This window comes from Schistocerca serialis, chromosome 6 (genome assembly GCF_023864345.2).
Source record: "Schistocerca serialis cubense isolate TAMUIC-IGC-003099 chromosome 6, iqSchSeri2.2, whole genome shotgun sequence".
Taxonomy (NCBI): Eukaryota; Metazoa; Arthropoda; class Insecta; order Orthoptera; family Acrididae; genus Schistocerca; species Schistocerca serialis.
The window spans coordinates 328,369,799-328,386,354 of record NC_064643.1 but is presented as its reverse complement, the minus strand read 5'-3'; the positions used below and the strand labels follow the sequence as shown (position 1 = coordinate 328,386,354).

Genomic DNA, 16,556 nt, shown 5'->3' with positions numbered 1-16,556 from the left:
TCCATAGGAAGACAAAATATGCGGGACCCATGAGCTTGGTTGGAAGGAGGTGTGGTCCAATCACATGACCGTCCAGAATACCTACCCATATGTTAATTCCAAACCTCTCTTGAAATCCCTGAACACGCATGGCATGAGGGTTTTCGTCTGCCTAGACATGGCTATTTCGAGCATTCAGAACACAATCCCTTGTGAACCTACATTCATCTGTGTAGAGAACTTGACGTGGAAACGGGCATGTCAATGCAACGGTGCAGGAACCAGGTGCAGAAGGCGATGCATTGTGTAAAGTGTGCTGGACCCATAGTGTGCACCCTTTGGAAGTGGTACGGATGTAGTTGTTGCTCACGCAGGGCATCCAAGACAGTACTGTGACCAACAGCCATTGCACGTGCAATTGTTTGTGAACTCGTTGATGGGCTATCTTCAATGCAACGTAGTACACCTTCTTCAAATTTCGAAGTCCGGTGTCGCCGTGGAGCGCCACAGTCCTGCCTCCTCACGGTGAAGGTACCCGTTTCTCGTAGCCATTGTGTAACTTGGGCAAACAGTTTCTTTGATGGAGTGTGACGGTGTGGAAAACGTTCATGATGCAGCTGACTAGCAGCTCGTCTGTTACCTTTCCTCTATCGGTGATGCACCAGTATTGACTCGGTCTCACAGCAAAGCAGATAATAACTGACATCTGGGGATCATTTGATGTAGTACATGTCATTGTGTCTGCACTGTTGCACACCAGGACAGGGAACACTGAGATGTTTCTCTTGCCCTGAGCAGATGCTGATGAGGTGCACATCCTAATTGACACTGTCATAGAATGGAAACGATACGATTCCAGACATGGGTTCCTACTCAAAATGTTCTACACTCACTACCCTCTACATGTCCTAGAAGTCTGTAATGGGAATTTCTGACCACCCTGTATATATTGTTAGAATATGAAATTTCTCTATGTAAAATAAGTGTAGGTATTAGGATAAACAAAAATACAGTATGACACAGGAGTAATAAAAAATTCATACTACTCACATAATGAGTGAGTGATTAACCATTCGTATAACGTTTGCTTAAAAATGTGCACAGAGAGGTCATGTATAAGTAGAGAAATCTTGTTAAGTAATTTGAACCCTCTAATCTCCTAGCTATTAAATGACTTTTATCTTTTATTGTATGGCATAGAAATACATCTGTTGCTTTCTGTATTACAATATTTCTTCTGAATTTTAATTTTGGCTCTTCTTCTTTCTATAAATTAAAATATACCTGTATAAGGATCTGCACACTACTGTGGTTGCATTAATTTCAGGTAACCACGCTTGTCGTGCTGGCATTAATACCATGGCCTGGCCCTACTGTGTTTAAGATATCATGTCCACGCGATCACGCATCTGTTGTGCGGAAGGTTGTTCAAAAGGTAAGTAAAGGTTCTTCATCAAGCTTACTACATGCAGTGACAATGCATTTAATATTTATTTAAAACAAGAGACCAAAAGTGAATAATCGAGCTTTGCATGAGTTTAATCATTAAATATAATAAAAAACTGAGGGATATGACACAAACTGTTGCATCTGAAAACTGACCTTAAACATGCTTTTGGAATTTTCCCCAAGTGTTTTCACGTATTATTTTTGTTTTGTTTTGTTTCTTTGTTTGGGATAAACTTCAACACATTCACTCATTCCACTTTCTAATGTTACACATACACAAATGGATAAACAGAATTTGTATATAAAATAAAAATAAGTAATTTGCCATTGGCATATTTCCTGAGAAAGCAGCAGTGACATCCAAGGCAAATAATCCCCTATTATAAAATCATTTTATATCTTTATCAAATCAAAAATAATAAAGAAAATAGCTTACAACTGAACATTGCCTCATGTTTCCAAGTGCAATTTTTAGCAGACCTTCCATTTAGGTCACATGAATAATTCTATGGATAGAAAGATACAAGTGTTCTACCAAATAAAGTCTTGCTAGACTTAAAAAAGAAAAGTATATGATTTCTCTTACTATGTCAAAGTCTTTGAGTTTTTTGAACATAACATTCTGAGTAGGAATCTAAAATTTTTAGCTTTAATTACATCCCTATTCGGCCAATAGTGTCATAACTTCATAAAAAAGCAAAGGGTCTTATTAGCAAACTGCATCACTAATCTCAGAATGGAGTCCCCCAAGATTCAGTTGGATATCCTATGATTTATATTAGACATTCATCTGCAGCAAGTTTAAGTATAAAATTAAGAAAATGAAACTAAATCTCTGAATTAAATTATCATAAACATAGTGGCATTATTGATAATACTCAGCATAAAATATACAACTACTTTATATTACTTTATTATTTTTATCATTATTTATCTTGCTTTGACTCCTCCCTCATACCCGTGTGCTGGGTTTTACAGAAAGTGATTTATAAAACAATGTGTCACAGTTCACACTTTTTCTTTTTTTACAGAAATGGATACCAGTGCTGGAGAAGTATCAAGTCTCAATTCCTCTCGAGTGTCCCTTTCATCCTGTGAGAGACATATATTGGCCTCAACAGTCTGCCAAACAGCAACATCGGTCTTCTCAGTGGACATGTGGAATATGTGGGAAATCATTTTATGAAGAACGTTTTCTAGACAAGCATTTTGACAATAGGCACAAAAACCAAATTAATATGGTAAAATTTTCATTGAAGCCTTCCTATATCTGATACTTCATACTAATGTGACTAGTGGAAACTGGCATTACAAGATGTCCTTGTTTCTCACCACTCACATGGCCATAATTTACATTAATTTCTTCAGTCTCAGCATTTCTTTTCAGTAACTATTCCTTTCTGTGTGCTTCCTTTAAGTTTCCTACACCTTTTATTTTTTGACATGTCTGTTTTTTCTCTGCCCCCTACCCCACCTGTCTATTACATATAATATACTTCACTTTTCCCTCTTACTAACTTTTGCATAATATTTGGCCAGTAATCTCTCTTCTTTGTTACCCTACCTTCCACCTTGAAGCACTCATGTTTTCAAATATTGGCTGGCACAGTCCACAACAATTTGTCTCTCCTTCTCATCCTGTCTGGCACATCTCACCTGACCTGGGGCTCTGGTTGACTTCTCCCTAACTCCCCCATTTTCTAAATCTCACTGTCCTTTTCCTCCAAACTTCTTCCTTATCCTTCAACTGTACTGCCAAAAGAAGGAGCCATTGGCTCCAAAAGCTTGCAGATCTCCTTAACATTTTTATGTGTTTTCTCCTGCTGCCACTTGGTAAGTAGATTTTTTTGTCGATCCAATTACATTATACTTTCAAAAACTGATTATTTTTGTTGAAATAGGTGGTTTATACCATACATTAGACAGTATGATGACTTAGTATGGGGTCTATGGACTATGAGAAAGGTTTGACACTTGAAGAGTTAAATCTATTCTTGTATTACTCCAGAACTAAGGAATAGAATCTAGCTGCATCAAGTTGTTGAAGAATATATACAACAAGACAACAGCTGTCATTAAATTACACCAAAAGAGAGCAACTTTAAAAATTGTAAATGGAGTTAGGCAAGGTGACTCAGTTTACCAAAAGTATTTGCTGCAATAGATCTCGAGTCAGTTAAGCTAAGATGAAGGAAGAATACAAATAAATGAATGGCGAATCTAGTATAATAAAGGCCTGAAGAATAATTACAGTAAGGTGAAAATAATGTGCAATTTCTATGCAAATAGCAAGAAGTAAATATCAGTGTAGAAGCATATGACAATATTGTGTACTAAAGTCAACTTAAAGAAACAGGCAGACTCATCCTACAATATTGCCCATGTGTGTAGAACCCGAACCAACTTTGGGGTATTGAGCATATACAAAGAAGGACAGCACAAATTGTCACAGGTTTGTTTGACTCATGGAAGAATACCTTGGGGATGTTGAAAAACTGAACTGGCAGACACCTGAATATAGGTGTAAACTAACCTGTGAAACCCGACTTGCATAGTTTGAAGGAAGACAGATGCAAATTATCCTGTGAAAGTCCACTTGTAAAGTTTCAAGAACCAACCTTAAGTGATAAGCCAAGGAACATATTAAAACCCAAACAATGGAAAATCCAAATTTGAAAAACTACATGAATTGGATAAATTGCTATTCACCAGATGAAGGAGGCAGTGAGCTCATGGAGGAGGCAGTGAGCAGCAGACAGGCACATTTTAAAAGTGACAGCTGGACCAACCTTTTGCTTAGCATGATGCACAGTGTGGTCTGCTAGATTTAAATGACTGCTTTTCATACCATGCCATCTGGGTTCTTTCTAGCAACACTAGCTTTTCCAAACTGCACAGGTCTTTGTTCCCACAATCCCCCGGGCCTCTACCTTCACTAGACCCTGTACCCCATCTGCCTCTATTCCCTACTCTGCTTTCATTCCAGTCTCATACATGCGTTCTTTCCTCCCATCCCCTCTGCAAGGCTATTTTCACTTTTTTCCGAACCCCCCCCCCCCCCCCCTCCCCCTGCTCCATCACCACCACCTCCCCAACACAACTCTCCAAACACTGCATCTAGCAGCACATCATCCTGTCCCCACCACATCTCAGCACATTACTACAGGCAACACTACAACATCTTCTCTCATCCCTAACCTGCTGTCCCTCCCCCCTCCGCACCGCACATCTCTTCTGGACCCCACTACTCACCCCACCAGTGTTCACTACTCATTGCAGTGACATCACATTGCTCTGAAAGGACAGCGACAGCCATTCAGTGTGTGTGTGTGTGTGTGTGTGTGTGTGTGTGTGTGTGTGTGTGTGTGTGTGTGTGTGTGTCCCTGAAGACAAGGTTAAACTAGTTACAGCTCACATAGAGGTGTTTAAGTAACCATTCTTTCCATGCCCTGTATGTGAATGGAACAGGAAGCAGCTCCAGTAACTTGTACAGTTGACAATACCTTCTGTGATGCACTACACAGTTGTTGCAAACTGCAAAGTGTTGATGTGCATGTAGGTGGACACTCAGAGAAATTAACAGTTGGGTAATTGTGACCAGGACTTCATATGCGAAAAGGAATGCTGCATTTGGAAATAAATTTCTAGTGTGCCAAAAGTGGAATGTCTATACCATGTATACAGCCAGTATTTACTTACATAATTGAAACATAGACATTCAAGTGACAAACAGTTCAAAAACTGAGAGTAATGGCAAGATGCATGGTGGGGAATAATAAGAAGCATCAGAAAGACAAACGGATAAGAGAAGAGATGAAAGTTGAGAACATGATAGTGAGTATTACTAAACTGAACTGGAGGTGTGCTGGGCATATAGCAAGATGAAATAATGAGAAATGGACAAAGCTGGTTCTGTGTTAGATTCCCTGTGTTAAGAAAGGACCTGGGGGATGATCTAATGGAAGATGGATTGACAACATAAAGAAACTAACAGGGCAAACATGGATGCAAAAAGCTAAAGATAGTAATGCATGTACAAGTCTGAAAGAGGCCTATATCCAGCAGTGGATGAAAGACAGCAATGATCTTCATGTTATCCAATCATGAATGAGTATGTCATTTTCCAGTTGATGAAACAATGAGTTCTAAGGTCACTCATCAGTCAGTCTGTGATGCACACAATTCACTTCAGTGGGGACCAAATGATGATGCATTATTTTCAGCTTCAGTTTCCCTCTGCTTTCTCTTTGCATACGTTTTTGACAACAAAGTCAGCTAAAAGTGCCTTCTACGTGAATAACTGGCATCAAAGGATTATAGTAAAGCGTGTTCCATATTGCTTCCTATTCTTCCAACAGCATCTGCACAGTTTTCCCATTGTTTTGTGTGAGAGGATGTTGACAAACAAAGCCTCTGAATTTTTTATTTGAAAACTCTTAAAGCTTTAAAACAATGTTACTGACATTCTACATCTTTATTCTTGGAGTTTACATATTTGCAGCCCTCTGCTGCTAGATGGCACAAATTTTAGTGTGTAACATGGAAGTGTGTAACATAACTATGCTGGTGCATGAGAGACAGAATGCTGTAATCAAGTTTAAAATTCAGAGAGTTCTTTGACACCCAGAGCTTCCTCTCCTTCAGCTTGACGATGCTAGATCACACACAAGTGCTATGACATCTGCAACAATCTCACACCCTGGGTTCACTGTCATCAATCATCCTTATACATTCCCAACTTGGCCCAAACTGATTTTCATCTGTTTCCAAAACTTAAAGGACACCTTTGAGGATTTAACTTTAATAGTGATGAAGCAGTGCAAGCAGAGGTGAGGTTGTGGCTCTGTCAGTGAAGCCAAACATTCTACAATAGTGGTATCAACTGACTGGTGTCTCTGGAGAAATTTATGTATGTCACCAAGGTCACTATATTGAGAAATAAATTTGCAGACATGAAGAATAAAGATGTAGAATCTTAATAATGTTTGTTTTATTCTAAAAACTTCAAAGTTTTCAAGTACAAACTTCTGAGGCATTATTTTTCAGCACCCTCTCATACCTAATATGTCCACCATACTAAGTCACAACATATGAGAGACTTTGGAAAGATATGTTACTGGCACCAAATAAATTAGATGGTCAGGATAGATAACCACTAAAGTATGAAATTTATATGTACCACTGATTTGACTTACTTATTGGCACAGATATCAAAGAACCTAATTGATTGTCAATCAGTTATTGGTCAATTTGTTTGAGTGGTTTTGCATTTTGGAAGTTGATTTACTTTCAGTTAAGTTTGGGGGAAAATCTGTCCTTTTAATTAAGCTTTTTTCATTTCTGGAAAATGTATCAGCTTTTTTCTGGGGGAAATTTTAAAATTTTTTCTTTAAGAATGTTTTATATGTAATCTAATGCAAAGATTCCAAACAGGCTGAAGATGCAGTATGCCTAGCTGATTATTGTGACATCATGCGATGTGAGGTACTAATGACACAAGAAGTTGGAAGTGGTGAATCAGGAGAATCCAGTCAGGGAAACACTGACATTGAAGTGTGGAGTGAGTCAACAGCTTATCGCACTGCACTGTCACCTTCGGGACCTCGAGACCTTGCTCGTGTGCTGTTTAGGAGAGGACCATATACTGAACATGACAGACAGCCACAGGCAAGGACATTTGTAAAATTCTATTTATCTTCCACTTTTTTAGCCCATGCTACACAAATAGCAACCAAAATAGGAAAAGCTCTTCATGCCGACATTACCAATGTTTCTTGATTTTGAGAAAACATCTTTTATTCTGTGTTGTATATGCACTATTGCTAAAATTTCTGTGACAGGTTAAAAATGGAACTGAACCCAGAACCCCTGCCTTACCAGTTAAGTTCGTCATGCTTGCCTTGTGGCCAACTTAAAGTTTCAACTAGTCCGTTGTTTCTCTATTTACTTTCTACAGTGCACAAAGGCTGTCTTGATGTGCCACTAGTTCCTTAAAGGAGATAAGATAATGTAATTGAGAGCACACTGCCTGCTAAAGACAGGGGTTTCCAGATTAAGTCCCAGTCTAGCACACAATTGTAATTTGGGGGAAAAATGTTTTGATTGATTCAGGAATTCTTATTATGAGAAGTAGAATTTTAATTGGACAAAAGCAGATAAATGTCTTTTTTCAATTTAAAGTCACAAATGTGCTAAACATGGCCACGTCAAAAGCTTTCTGGTAGAAAAGTAAATATTTGAATGTCATTAACAAAATTAATTACATGTAGTTTTAGCATTTAATTAAGCAAAAAATTATTTTGAGAAAACTCCTTCATTTCAGGAAGCACAAGGGTCCACACCAAATACACAACCCAGTGAGAATCACTGCCCTCGCACTTCGCAACCACCAACTTCAGAACAGCATCAGCAGCCTCAAGCGACTTCTGACACTGACACAAATACTTCTGCACCGGATACCTGTGACAGCGGAAACCTTGTTGACTCATCAGTGCCTCCAGGAGATCGTAAGCAACAAAGACTGAGTGAGCTGCAGAGACTCAAAGCCAACTGCAAACCAGAAGAACTTCAAGGCCTTAAACTTCGGTGTGAGGTATTATGATATTCAATTTTTACTTTATCATTAGAGTGTTCTTTGCAATCCACCATAATAATTTAGCAATCCATCATAATAATTTATAAATGTGCATCAGTCATACTAAAAGAAGATGATAACCAGTCCATTTGTATAATTAATCAGATCAGAATTGGAATGACAACTGTATATGTGAGAGCTAATTTTCCAGTAGATAGATGTACAAGGAAGTGAGGTATTTGAGACCATTGAAAACATTTTAGATGTTCAGAATATAAATATATTTATACATACACTGGCAAAGGTATCCACCTATTAATAGTTTATTGTCCATTGCCTGGGATACAAGAGGGAGGAGGTTGACTTGCATAGCCGTGGTAGGGGCTTGGTTTTTGTTTGCAAACTATGTTTGCACAACTTGCAGGTGAACAGCTATCTGATCAGAATACAGAAGTAGGGAATTCAGAGAAAAGTGATTCAAAAGCTGAGTTTTGATTGGCGCCATGCTTTCTTCCTCTTCTTTTTCTTCTTATTCCCTCTGTTGTGTCTGCTTCTGTGGGAGTCAGCGCCAACACAAACAGGGAAGGAGAGAAGTTGTGATGGCTGGTGGCAGGAATCCAAAATCATCTGTTCATAACATGTTAAGATTAAATGAAAAACTTAGTGTGCCTCCTACTTGCAATTACATTTATTAACTATTATCACTCGCAGAATGCAGGCTAAGTATTGTCTTCCTATTACTCAGTATTGATGCTCTTGAAGACTGTGGCCAAATTAGGCTGACCAGTGATGGCTGGTTGGTTAAATCAGCATCAACTGGGGGCGCTGAACTCTGTCTTCCTGGAGGTGAGGCATTGCCCGCTTTTTCCATTGGCACGTGGGTCAGCACCTTCTCGATGCTGTATCGCAGTGCTGTGCTGGTTGGTGTGCAGTTGACGCTTTAGAATGATGATGGTGCCTGGTCCATGGCATGCATCGGGACGAGCACTGGGAAGTTGAGCTGCTGTGGCAGCAAAGGCGATTGGTTCTGCAGTTGGTGCTGAAGAGGCATCCAGGGGCAGCTGCACCGGCTGAAAGATCCTGGTAGGACGTGAATCTGTGGAAGAATCTCACAACTGACAAACATGAATCTGGTTCTGATGGTGACCCGGCAAGAGCTTGAATTAAGTACATGAAGCACCTAAATTTCGAAGAATCGTTTCTCTCTCCCAGCAACTGGTGCAACGAAAAACTCTGAAAAGAATATAATCATTAATCACAAAGCGATACTTGTGGAGAGTGCGGGGGGCTGTGTGCTGATGTGGGTGCAGCAACTGGAGCAGCATGTGGTGGTGCCGGCCAGGTAGAAGTTCTGCCATTGATGGTGTGATATGTTGATGGTGTGATACGTTGCTTGGTCCTGTGTGTGGGAGGCACATATTTATTCATCTGTTGCTTGAACATATGCACAAACTGTTCAGCTGCGCCAATCAAGTGAGGATGAAAAGGAGCACCAGTAATTTGAGTGATACCATTGGCTCTACAAAACTGTTCAGAAGCCTGAATCTTAAACTGTGGCCTGTTCTTTGTAACCAACACTTCAAAACCTTTCAAGCAAAACACAGATGACAAAGCCTGAATGGTACTACGCAATGAGCTGAGTTTATGGGCACTGCAAACGGATATTTGCTAAAAGAGTTCACAACAATAGGCCAATGAATGTTCCAAAAGGGACCATAAAAGTCTATATGCACTCATTGTCACGGCAACTGAGACTTTGGCCAAACTGAAAACATTTGCAGAGAGGTTGATAGAGTTTCAGCACAAGTGCAACACTGTGATGTCATCTGTTCAATGTGGGCGTCCGTGCCTGGCCAAGTACATACAGTGCCAACACAGTTAACTGGTTTGTGTGTGTAATTCCCATTGTCCTTGATGGAGCAGTCACAATACATCTTTTGGCAACACTTTGGGAATAAGCACAAGGCATTGTCCAGAGTCATGTTGCAGTAAAATCATACCATGCTGGATGGAGAGGCTATTCCAAAGAGCAAAATATCGATGCACAAAAGAATTCTGAATGTCTTTCATTGAATGAGACAAAGCAGGACAGATGCAGTGCAACAACAGCCTCAAGTCAGGATCTGCTTCTGTGGCCTGTGCAATTTTCCTGTCGCTCAGTGGAAAAGTCTGTAAAAGTTAAATGTCCTGCACATTGAGCTGACAACTATATGCGGCAGTAGCATCGAATTCAGAATCAGGACCAACAGCAAGGCAAGAAAAGGCATCAGCATTTTGCATGCTTCAGTGTGTGCCAGTACAATATTTCATACTGATACTGTGACAGTAACAAGGGCCAACATTGCAGCTTCTGAGCCGTGTGCTGCAGAACTGGTTTGGATGGATGAAACAAAGACTGAAGTGGCTTATAGTCTGTCACTAGGTAAAACTTCTGACCAAACAGATAATGGTGAAACTCTGTCATTCCAAAGATAATAGTGAGCATTTCCTTCTTGATTTGAGAACAGTTACATTGTGTCTTGGTCAATAACCTGGAAGCAAAAGCAATTGGCCTGTCCTGTGAACCAAATCTGTGTGAGAGCACAGCTCCAATTATGTATGAAGAATTGTCCACTGCCAAAGCCACAGGCTTAGTGGAATTGAAATGAAAAAGTTATCTGTCACTAAACAAGGCTTTTTAAGTTTCTGGTTTGCATCCTGACACTCTGTGGTCCAAACAAAAGACACATTCTTCCCGTGTGAAGGATGCAATGGAGCCATAATCAAGGCTGCATTGGGTATAAACTGAATGTAGTATGCCAACTTCTTGAGAACTGACTGTAGTTCTGCCACATTCCACGGGGCTGGGAGGTCCGGTTTGCCCAGAAAATGTGAGTGAAGGGGATGAAAACCTTGGTTATTAAGAACAGGGCCTAAGTACCAAATTTCAATCTGAAAAAAAGATAGATATGTCCAGGTGACACTTCTGCAAGTACTTGAAAAAGTGTATGAAGGTTACTGATATGTTCCTCCAGTGTATGGTCTGACATCACAATATTGTCCAAGTAATTTGAACACAATGGAACTTTTGCAGTAAGCTGTTCTAAGTAGCATTTGAGTGTGGCAGGCATGGAAGTGCTGCCAGAGGGTAAGCACAAAAATTTGAACAACCCTAAATGTGTGTTGATTGCGAACACTTTTTGAGACTCATCATCTAGTGGAATTTGCAAATATGCATCAGATAAATCAGTTTTTGAAAAATAGCGGCCTGCACCAAACCTGTCCATTAGTTCCTCAAGGTGAGGCAACAGATAAGTATCAATTATTGTTTGTGGATTCACAGTGGTTTTAAAGTCAGTACAAAGACTAAGTCCTCCAGAAGGCTTTGGGAAGATTATTTTGTATTTATTTATTTACTATACTAAGGGAGAATCCTGTTCACTACCCATTCTTTAAGTTCAATTGCAACTTTGTATCGAAGTACCCAAGTGACAGGATGTGTCCAAAAAAACTTGGGTTGCTCATTGTCCTTCTTTGTAACATGCATCACAAAATTATTTGCTCTGCCAAGTCCTTCAGAAAATAAATCAACAAATTCCTGAATCAAGTGAGTAACACTGTCTTTTGAGTTGAAAGTAGAAACAGAAAGTACATTCTTCTGAATATGATGACCAAATAAATCAAATGAATCTAACCCAAAAATATTTTCAGTCTTGTGAACACAAAATTGTAAATGTCTCTTTTCTGGTGTGAGACTGGAATGTGGCAGGCAAACTACATGTACCAAGCACTGAAATGTCCTGACTGTTATACTAGTAAGTTGCATGCAAGATTTTGTCATCTGTGGCGAACCCAGTTGTTTATAAGAGGCACAATTACGCAATGTAATGGAAGTGCCAGGGCCAATCTGAAGTTGCACACAGCATCCAGCAATGAGTAAGATCACAAACAGTTTGTCTGCCTGATGTTACACAATACTTGGGTGGGGTGAAGTCACATCCTGAATTTGTTTGTTACTAATACTGGTAGACGGTCTAGAAAAATCTACATTCACTGAATGAGAAGGTGCTCCACACTTACAAGAGCAAACATGGGTGGAGTTATCTTTCTGTTGCAGGCACACAGACTGTACATGACCTGGCTTTCCACAAGTAAAGTAAGACACGTTCCGCAAAGGGCAATGTTGTATCTTATGTGTGGAAAAGCAGCAGGGACATGATTTCACAGCAGACACATGCATTGACACTTGTTTACTCTGGCCTCCTCACAGTGACCTGTTTGCATGTGGCAGTTGGTTGCGAGGCCATACCTATTTGTCACTTTGTGTTGCATTGAAAATGGGAGCAACCTCAAAAGTTTTCCACAGAACTATCACGAGTCCTGATGTTCAGCAGTTTGTAACACTCATTTCAAAGTAGGATCAGAATGTTTAAGAATTTGTTCATGAATCCTGCTATCTAGTACATTGTATGTAATTGCATCACAAACCATTGCATCACTATAGTACTGTCCACAGCTACATTGAAAATGACACTGTCATGTCAAACCCTGAAGTTGACTGATTCACTGATGGTATGTCTGTTGTGGCTGTTTCTGCAATTGAAATAACTTATAATGAGCTGCAGCAACCTGTACCTTAATACTTAGTGAGGGCATAAACTAAATCTTCAAAAATTAGCAACTCCAGCCTACTAGCCGGGAATAATTTGTGAGTGAGGTGGTAAGCTCCTGTGCCAGCCATTGACAAGAAATAAGGAAGTTTCACAGTACCTTGCACTTGATGTGTAGCCAGGACTGCCATAGGTTTTGGAAATCAGGAATATCAGGGAATTTCAAATACATCATGGAAATCAGGGAAATATTAAGGAAATTTGAAAAAAAAAAAAAAAAAATACGCTGGAGAAATGTTGTTTTTGTCTCAATAGATGAAATGGTTTGTTTACTGAGGTGTCATGCATCATCACTGGCTGCCTGCAGCTGAGTATGTGCGGCACTTCCTACTCCCTCATTACTATTGCTGCTCCCCTTCCTAACACTCCCCTCAGCTTCCTGCCACCGCTTCTTGTCGCTAGCCTAGCAGCTGCCGATGAGAGGCATGAGGAGTGGTTTGTTTGGATCTGATTCTCAGACTGTAGATGCAGCTGCCAGAGACAGCAGTCATTTATAAATGAGTTGTGTCTGAGTGATTGTGTGAATGTGTGTGTGCTCTCACTTTCTGACAAAAGCTATGGCTGAAACTTCTATTGTGAGAGTGTGATTGTCTTTTCTACATACCTGTCTGTGACTCAGCAATCATATTTACAGTGAGTTGCTATCTATCCTCATTATTATTAATTCTCAGAATATTTGAACAAGTTATCTGTTGCACGGGTTGATCACCGTGGTCTCATTTCATCAACATGCTATCTGTGGCTCATGAATAGCTGGCCACACAGTGAACTTCCGTGCCGGGCCAAAACCGCAGGCCTTTTTTTGTTAGTATCTGTAATGGATCAGGCCTGCTGATCTGAAGTCACTTAGCTTCCACTAATGTGCAGGCACTGCCCTTCGGATCTAGTCTCATTAATTTGCCTGCAGGCCAGGTCTGTTTGTGTGTGGCACATTGCAGAGGATTTTCATAGTTTATCCATGGACCCAGGACTGTGGTGCTCCTCAGCAGGCCAGAAGCCATGGGTGATGGATTGTAGGAATACACTGGAGAAATGTTTTTGTCTCAGTAGATGAAATGGTTTGTTTACTGTCTCACCAGAAGTATGTTGTACAGTGTGGCATTTTATAGACATTTTATTTGTTCTAGTACATCTTGGCATTTAAAAAGTAGTTTATATGTTGGAAAGTATGGAAGATAAGAAGAAGAAAATTGTGTCAGTCACTGGCAGTTTGTGTGCTGTGTACTCATATATTTCTTGAAAGAAAAATCACAAAATACCTGTAAAATAACAGAGGTAACACAGTAGGTAATAACCGACAATAACGAACATAGTGGAACCAACATTTCTTTGGCGGTCACCTACATTGTTGGTTTACACAATTCCTCTTCGCCTTGTACACTTCTTTCAAGGGGCCTACTTTTTTCTAAGGTTATTTCTGAAATCAGTGAAGATATTTTAAATCTGTTTTGTGACTCCAAGGAAATGCATATTTTTGTTATAAAATGTGTTTCGTTTTATTGAAATAAAATAACATCAATGGTCTTAATGAAACACGTATACCAATTGGCTTGCTTTCTCCATCTAAAAACAGTTTGTTACAAAAGATGTTGATGTTACTACTTAAGATTTTTGCTTACACCAGGAAATGCCATCTGCTTGCAAAGATTTTTTTAAATTTTTTTTTAGATATTTCCTCATTTTCACTATCATTTCTTGCACCATAGATGCTTGGACAGATTGTTAAATTACATCTTAACTTACCCTTGAAATCGCAAAATTTGTCAGGGAAAAATGCTAGAACTTGTCTGGTAATCAGTGAAATATCAGGGAATTTCACTTGGATAAACTTGTGGCAACCCTGGAATCCTGGTAGCACAAAGAGCATCGAACTGAGCATAGTACTTGTTCCGCTCCTCATGCTGGTCACTGAAAGCTCGGAACGGTGAAATGCACTGAGGCAGTGTCATGGATGTGGCTGGCTATTGTAGTGGAGTTGATGCAGCAGTGACTTGTGCATTAATGAGTTGATGTACTGTCAGCATCTACTGCAACATTTTATGGTTCTGATACTGAATAAACTGCATTAAATCGAAGCCAGCGGTAGCTGGAGGCGTAGGTGCAGGTGGGGAGGAAGTGGGTTAGAGCCATTTTAATAAGAGGAGCAGCATAACAAAGTAATTATTCACAATTAGTGAAAGCAAGTGGCATCTCTGCAGGAAAGAACACAGTTAGTAGCAACGCACCACTGAAAGAAAAGAGAGAAATATTGGTGACGCGCTGTAACGGAGCAGCATAGAGCGAAGGCAGCATTGATTCTGGAATCCTCATCCCCCAGATGTGTTGGCTACTGTGGGAGTCAGCACCACCACAGACAAGAGAGGAGAGGAGTTGTGATGACTGGTGGCAAGAATCCAAAATGATCTGTATGTACCACTTTAAGATTAATTGATCGCTTTATTTCTAAAAGGAAAAAAAAAAAAAAATGTAATTTCCTGTGCCTCCTACGTGCAATTACATTTCTCCACTATTACTACTTGCAGAATTCAGGCTAACTATTGTTTTCCTACTACTCACTACTGATGCTCTCAAAGACTGTAACTGAAATGAGCCAACCAGTGATGGGTGGCTGATCAAATCAGCATTGACAGGGGGCACTGAACTCTGTCTTCCTGAAAGTGTGGCACCAACCGCTTTTTCCATTGGCACATGGGTCAGTGCCTTTTTGATGCTGTTTTGCAGCACAACACTGATTGGTGTGCAGTCAGTGCTTTACAACTGCACACCCTCTCCATATCACATCATGTATTGACTGCTCTCCATTTTATCCTTTATCTACCAAAACTTCTTTCCTCCTTGGCTTCAACTGTTTTAATTTTACTGACTGTTTTTCTTGCCAAACTAGACACTTATGGATACCTTCTTCCAACTTCTTTTGTTCACTTGTTGCCTGAAGTTCTTTCCTAATATCGTCATATCTGATTCTGTTCTTTTCTATCACTTGGTAGTTCTTAAGAATTTCATTGCTGTGCTGTGAACACATCGTTAGTGACAAATAATGACAATTTCCACTGGTAAATTCCTAGTGAATCTGGAGAGTATGAGTAATGATATCACAAAGGTTGTTGTAGGCATAACTTTAGTTTATTGACACAGCCTGTCGTGATACTGACCTGATTCTCATAGTCTCTCCTCAGGAGTACCTCTCTCAAGCACCACAAAGCTGAAAGACTAAATAAGTGTGGGATATCATTGCTCAGAGATGTACATGACATCTTAGTTTTATTTTCACTGAACATACATTTATTCTTTACTAAGGTCAATTATTAATAATGATGACCAGTATGTCAACTACCAAAATATATAAATAGTCTTCAAATAAAAAGGCATGGAACATAGTAACAAGCAAACGGTTGAAATTTGCATCTGCTGCTGTGGGATAATATAGTGAGACATCTAGGGACAGAAATGTAGTGTCTGGCTAGGTTGTGTGCATGCATGGGCATGTGATCCAGGAGAGAAGCAGGCAGTTGTGTACACCACCAGAGATAAACAAAAGGATTGCCATGCGCCACCACCTCCGGCAGACATTCATGGTCCGAAGATGATCTGATAAAAAGATCGAAACTGATCACCATTAAAAAAGTTAAGTGATCAAGACTGTTTCTAATGTATTTATAATAATTACAGATCACTGTTTTCCCATATAAGAACCATTTTGTTTAAAATGTTAATTGTGTATTTTGTTCGTGTGATGGGACAGTGTGTAAGGACATAATGAGGTTCACATTGCACAATTTGTTGATTGAGGAGCAGTGAGGTGGTATCATATTTCTGACTGGAGGATATTCATCACTGGATGGTAGCCGTATATTGGGGGCTGTGTGTCCAACAAGTCAATAACAAAGTGAAGTGCCCATTTCTGT

General features: G+C 39.7%; 1 protein-coding gene across 1 annotated transcript in view; it reads left to right on the top strand.

Annotated features, from left to right (window-relative positions):
* Nucleotides 1–16,556, top strand: part of LOC126485090 (uncharacterized) — a 157,112-nt gene that overhangs the window by 43,202 nt on the left and 97,354 nt on the right. The window contains exons 2-5 of the mRNA XM_050108696.1: nucleotides 1,307–1,414; nucleotides 2,460–2,669; nucleotides 6,862–7,095; nucleotides 7,751–8,020. Coding sequence (XP_049964653.1) covers nucleotides 1,307–1,414; nucleotides 2,460–2,669; nucleotides 6,862–7,095; nucleotides 7,751–8,020 — 822 coding nt within the window. The remainder of the gene's footprint in view (nucleotides 1–1,306; nucleotides 1,415–2,459; nucleotides 2,670–6,861; nucleotides 7,096–7,750; nucleotides 8,021–16,556) is intronic.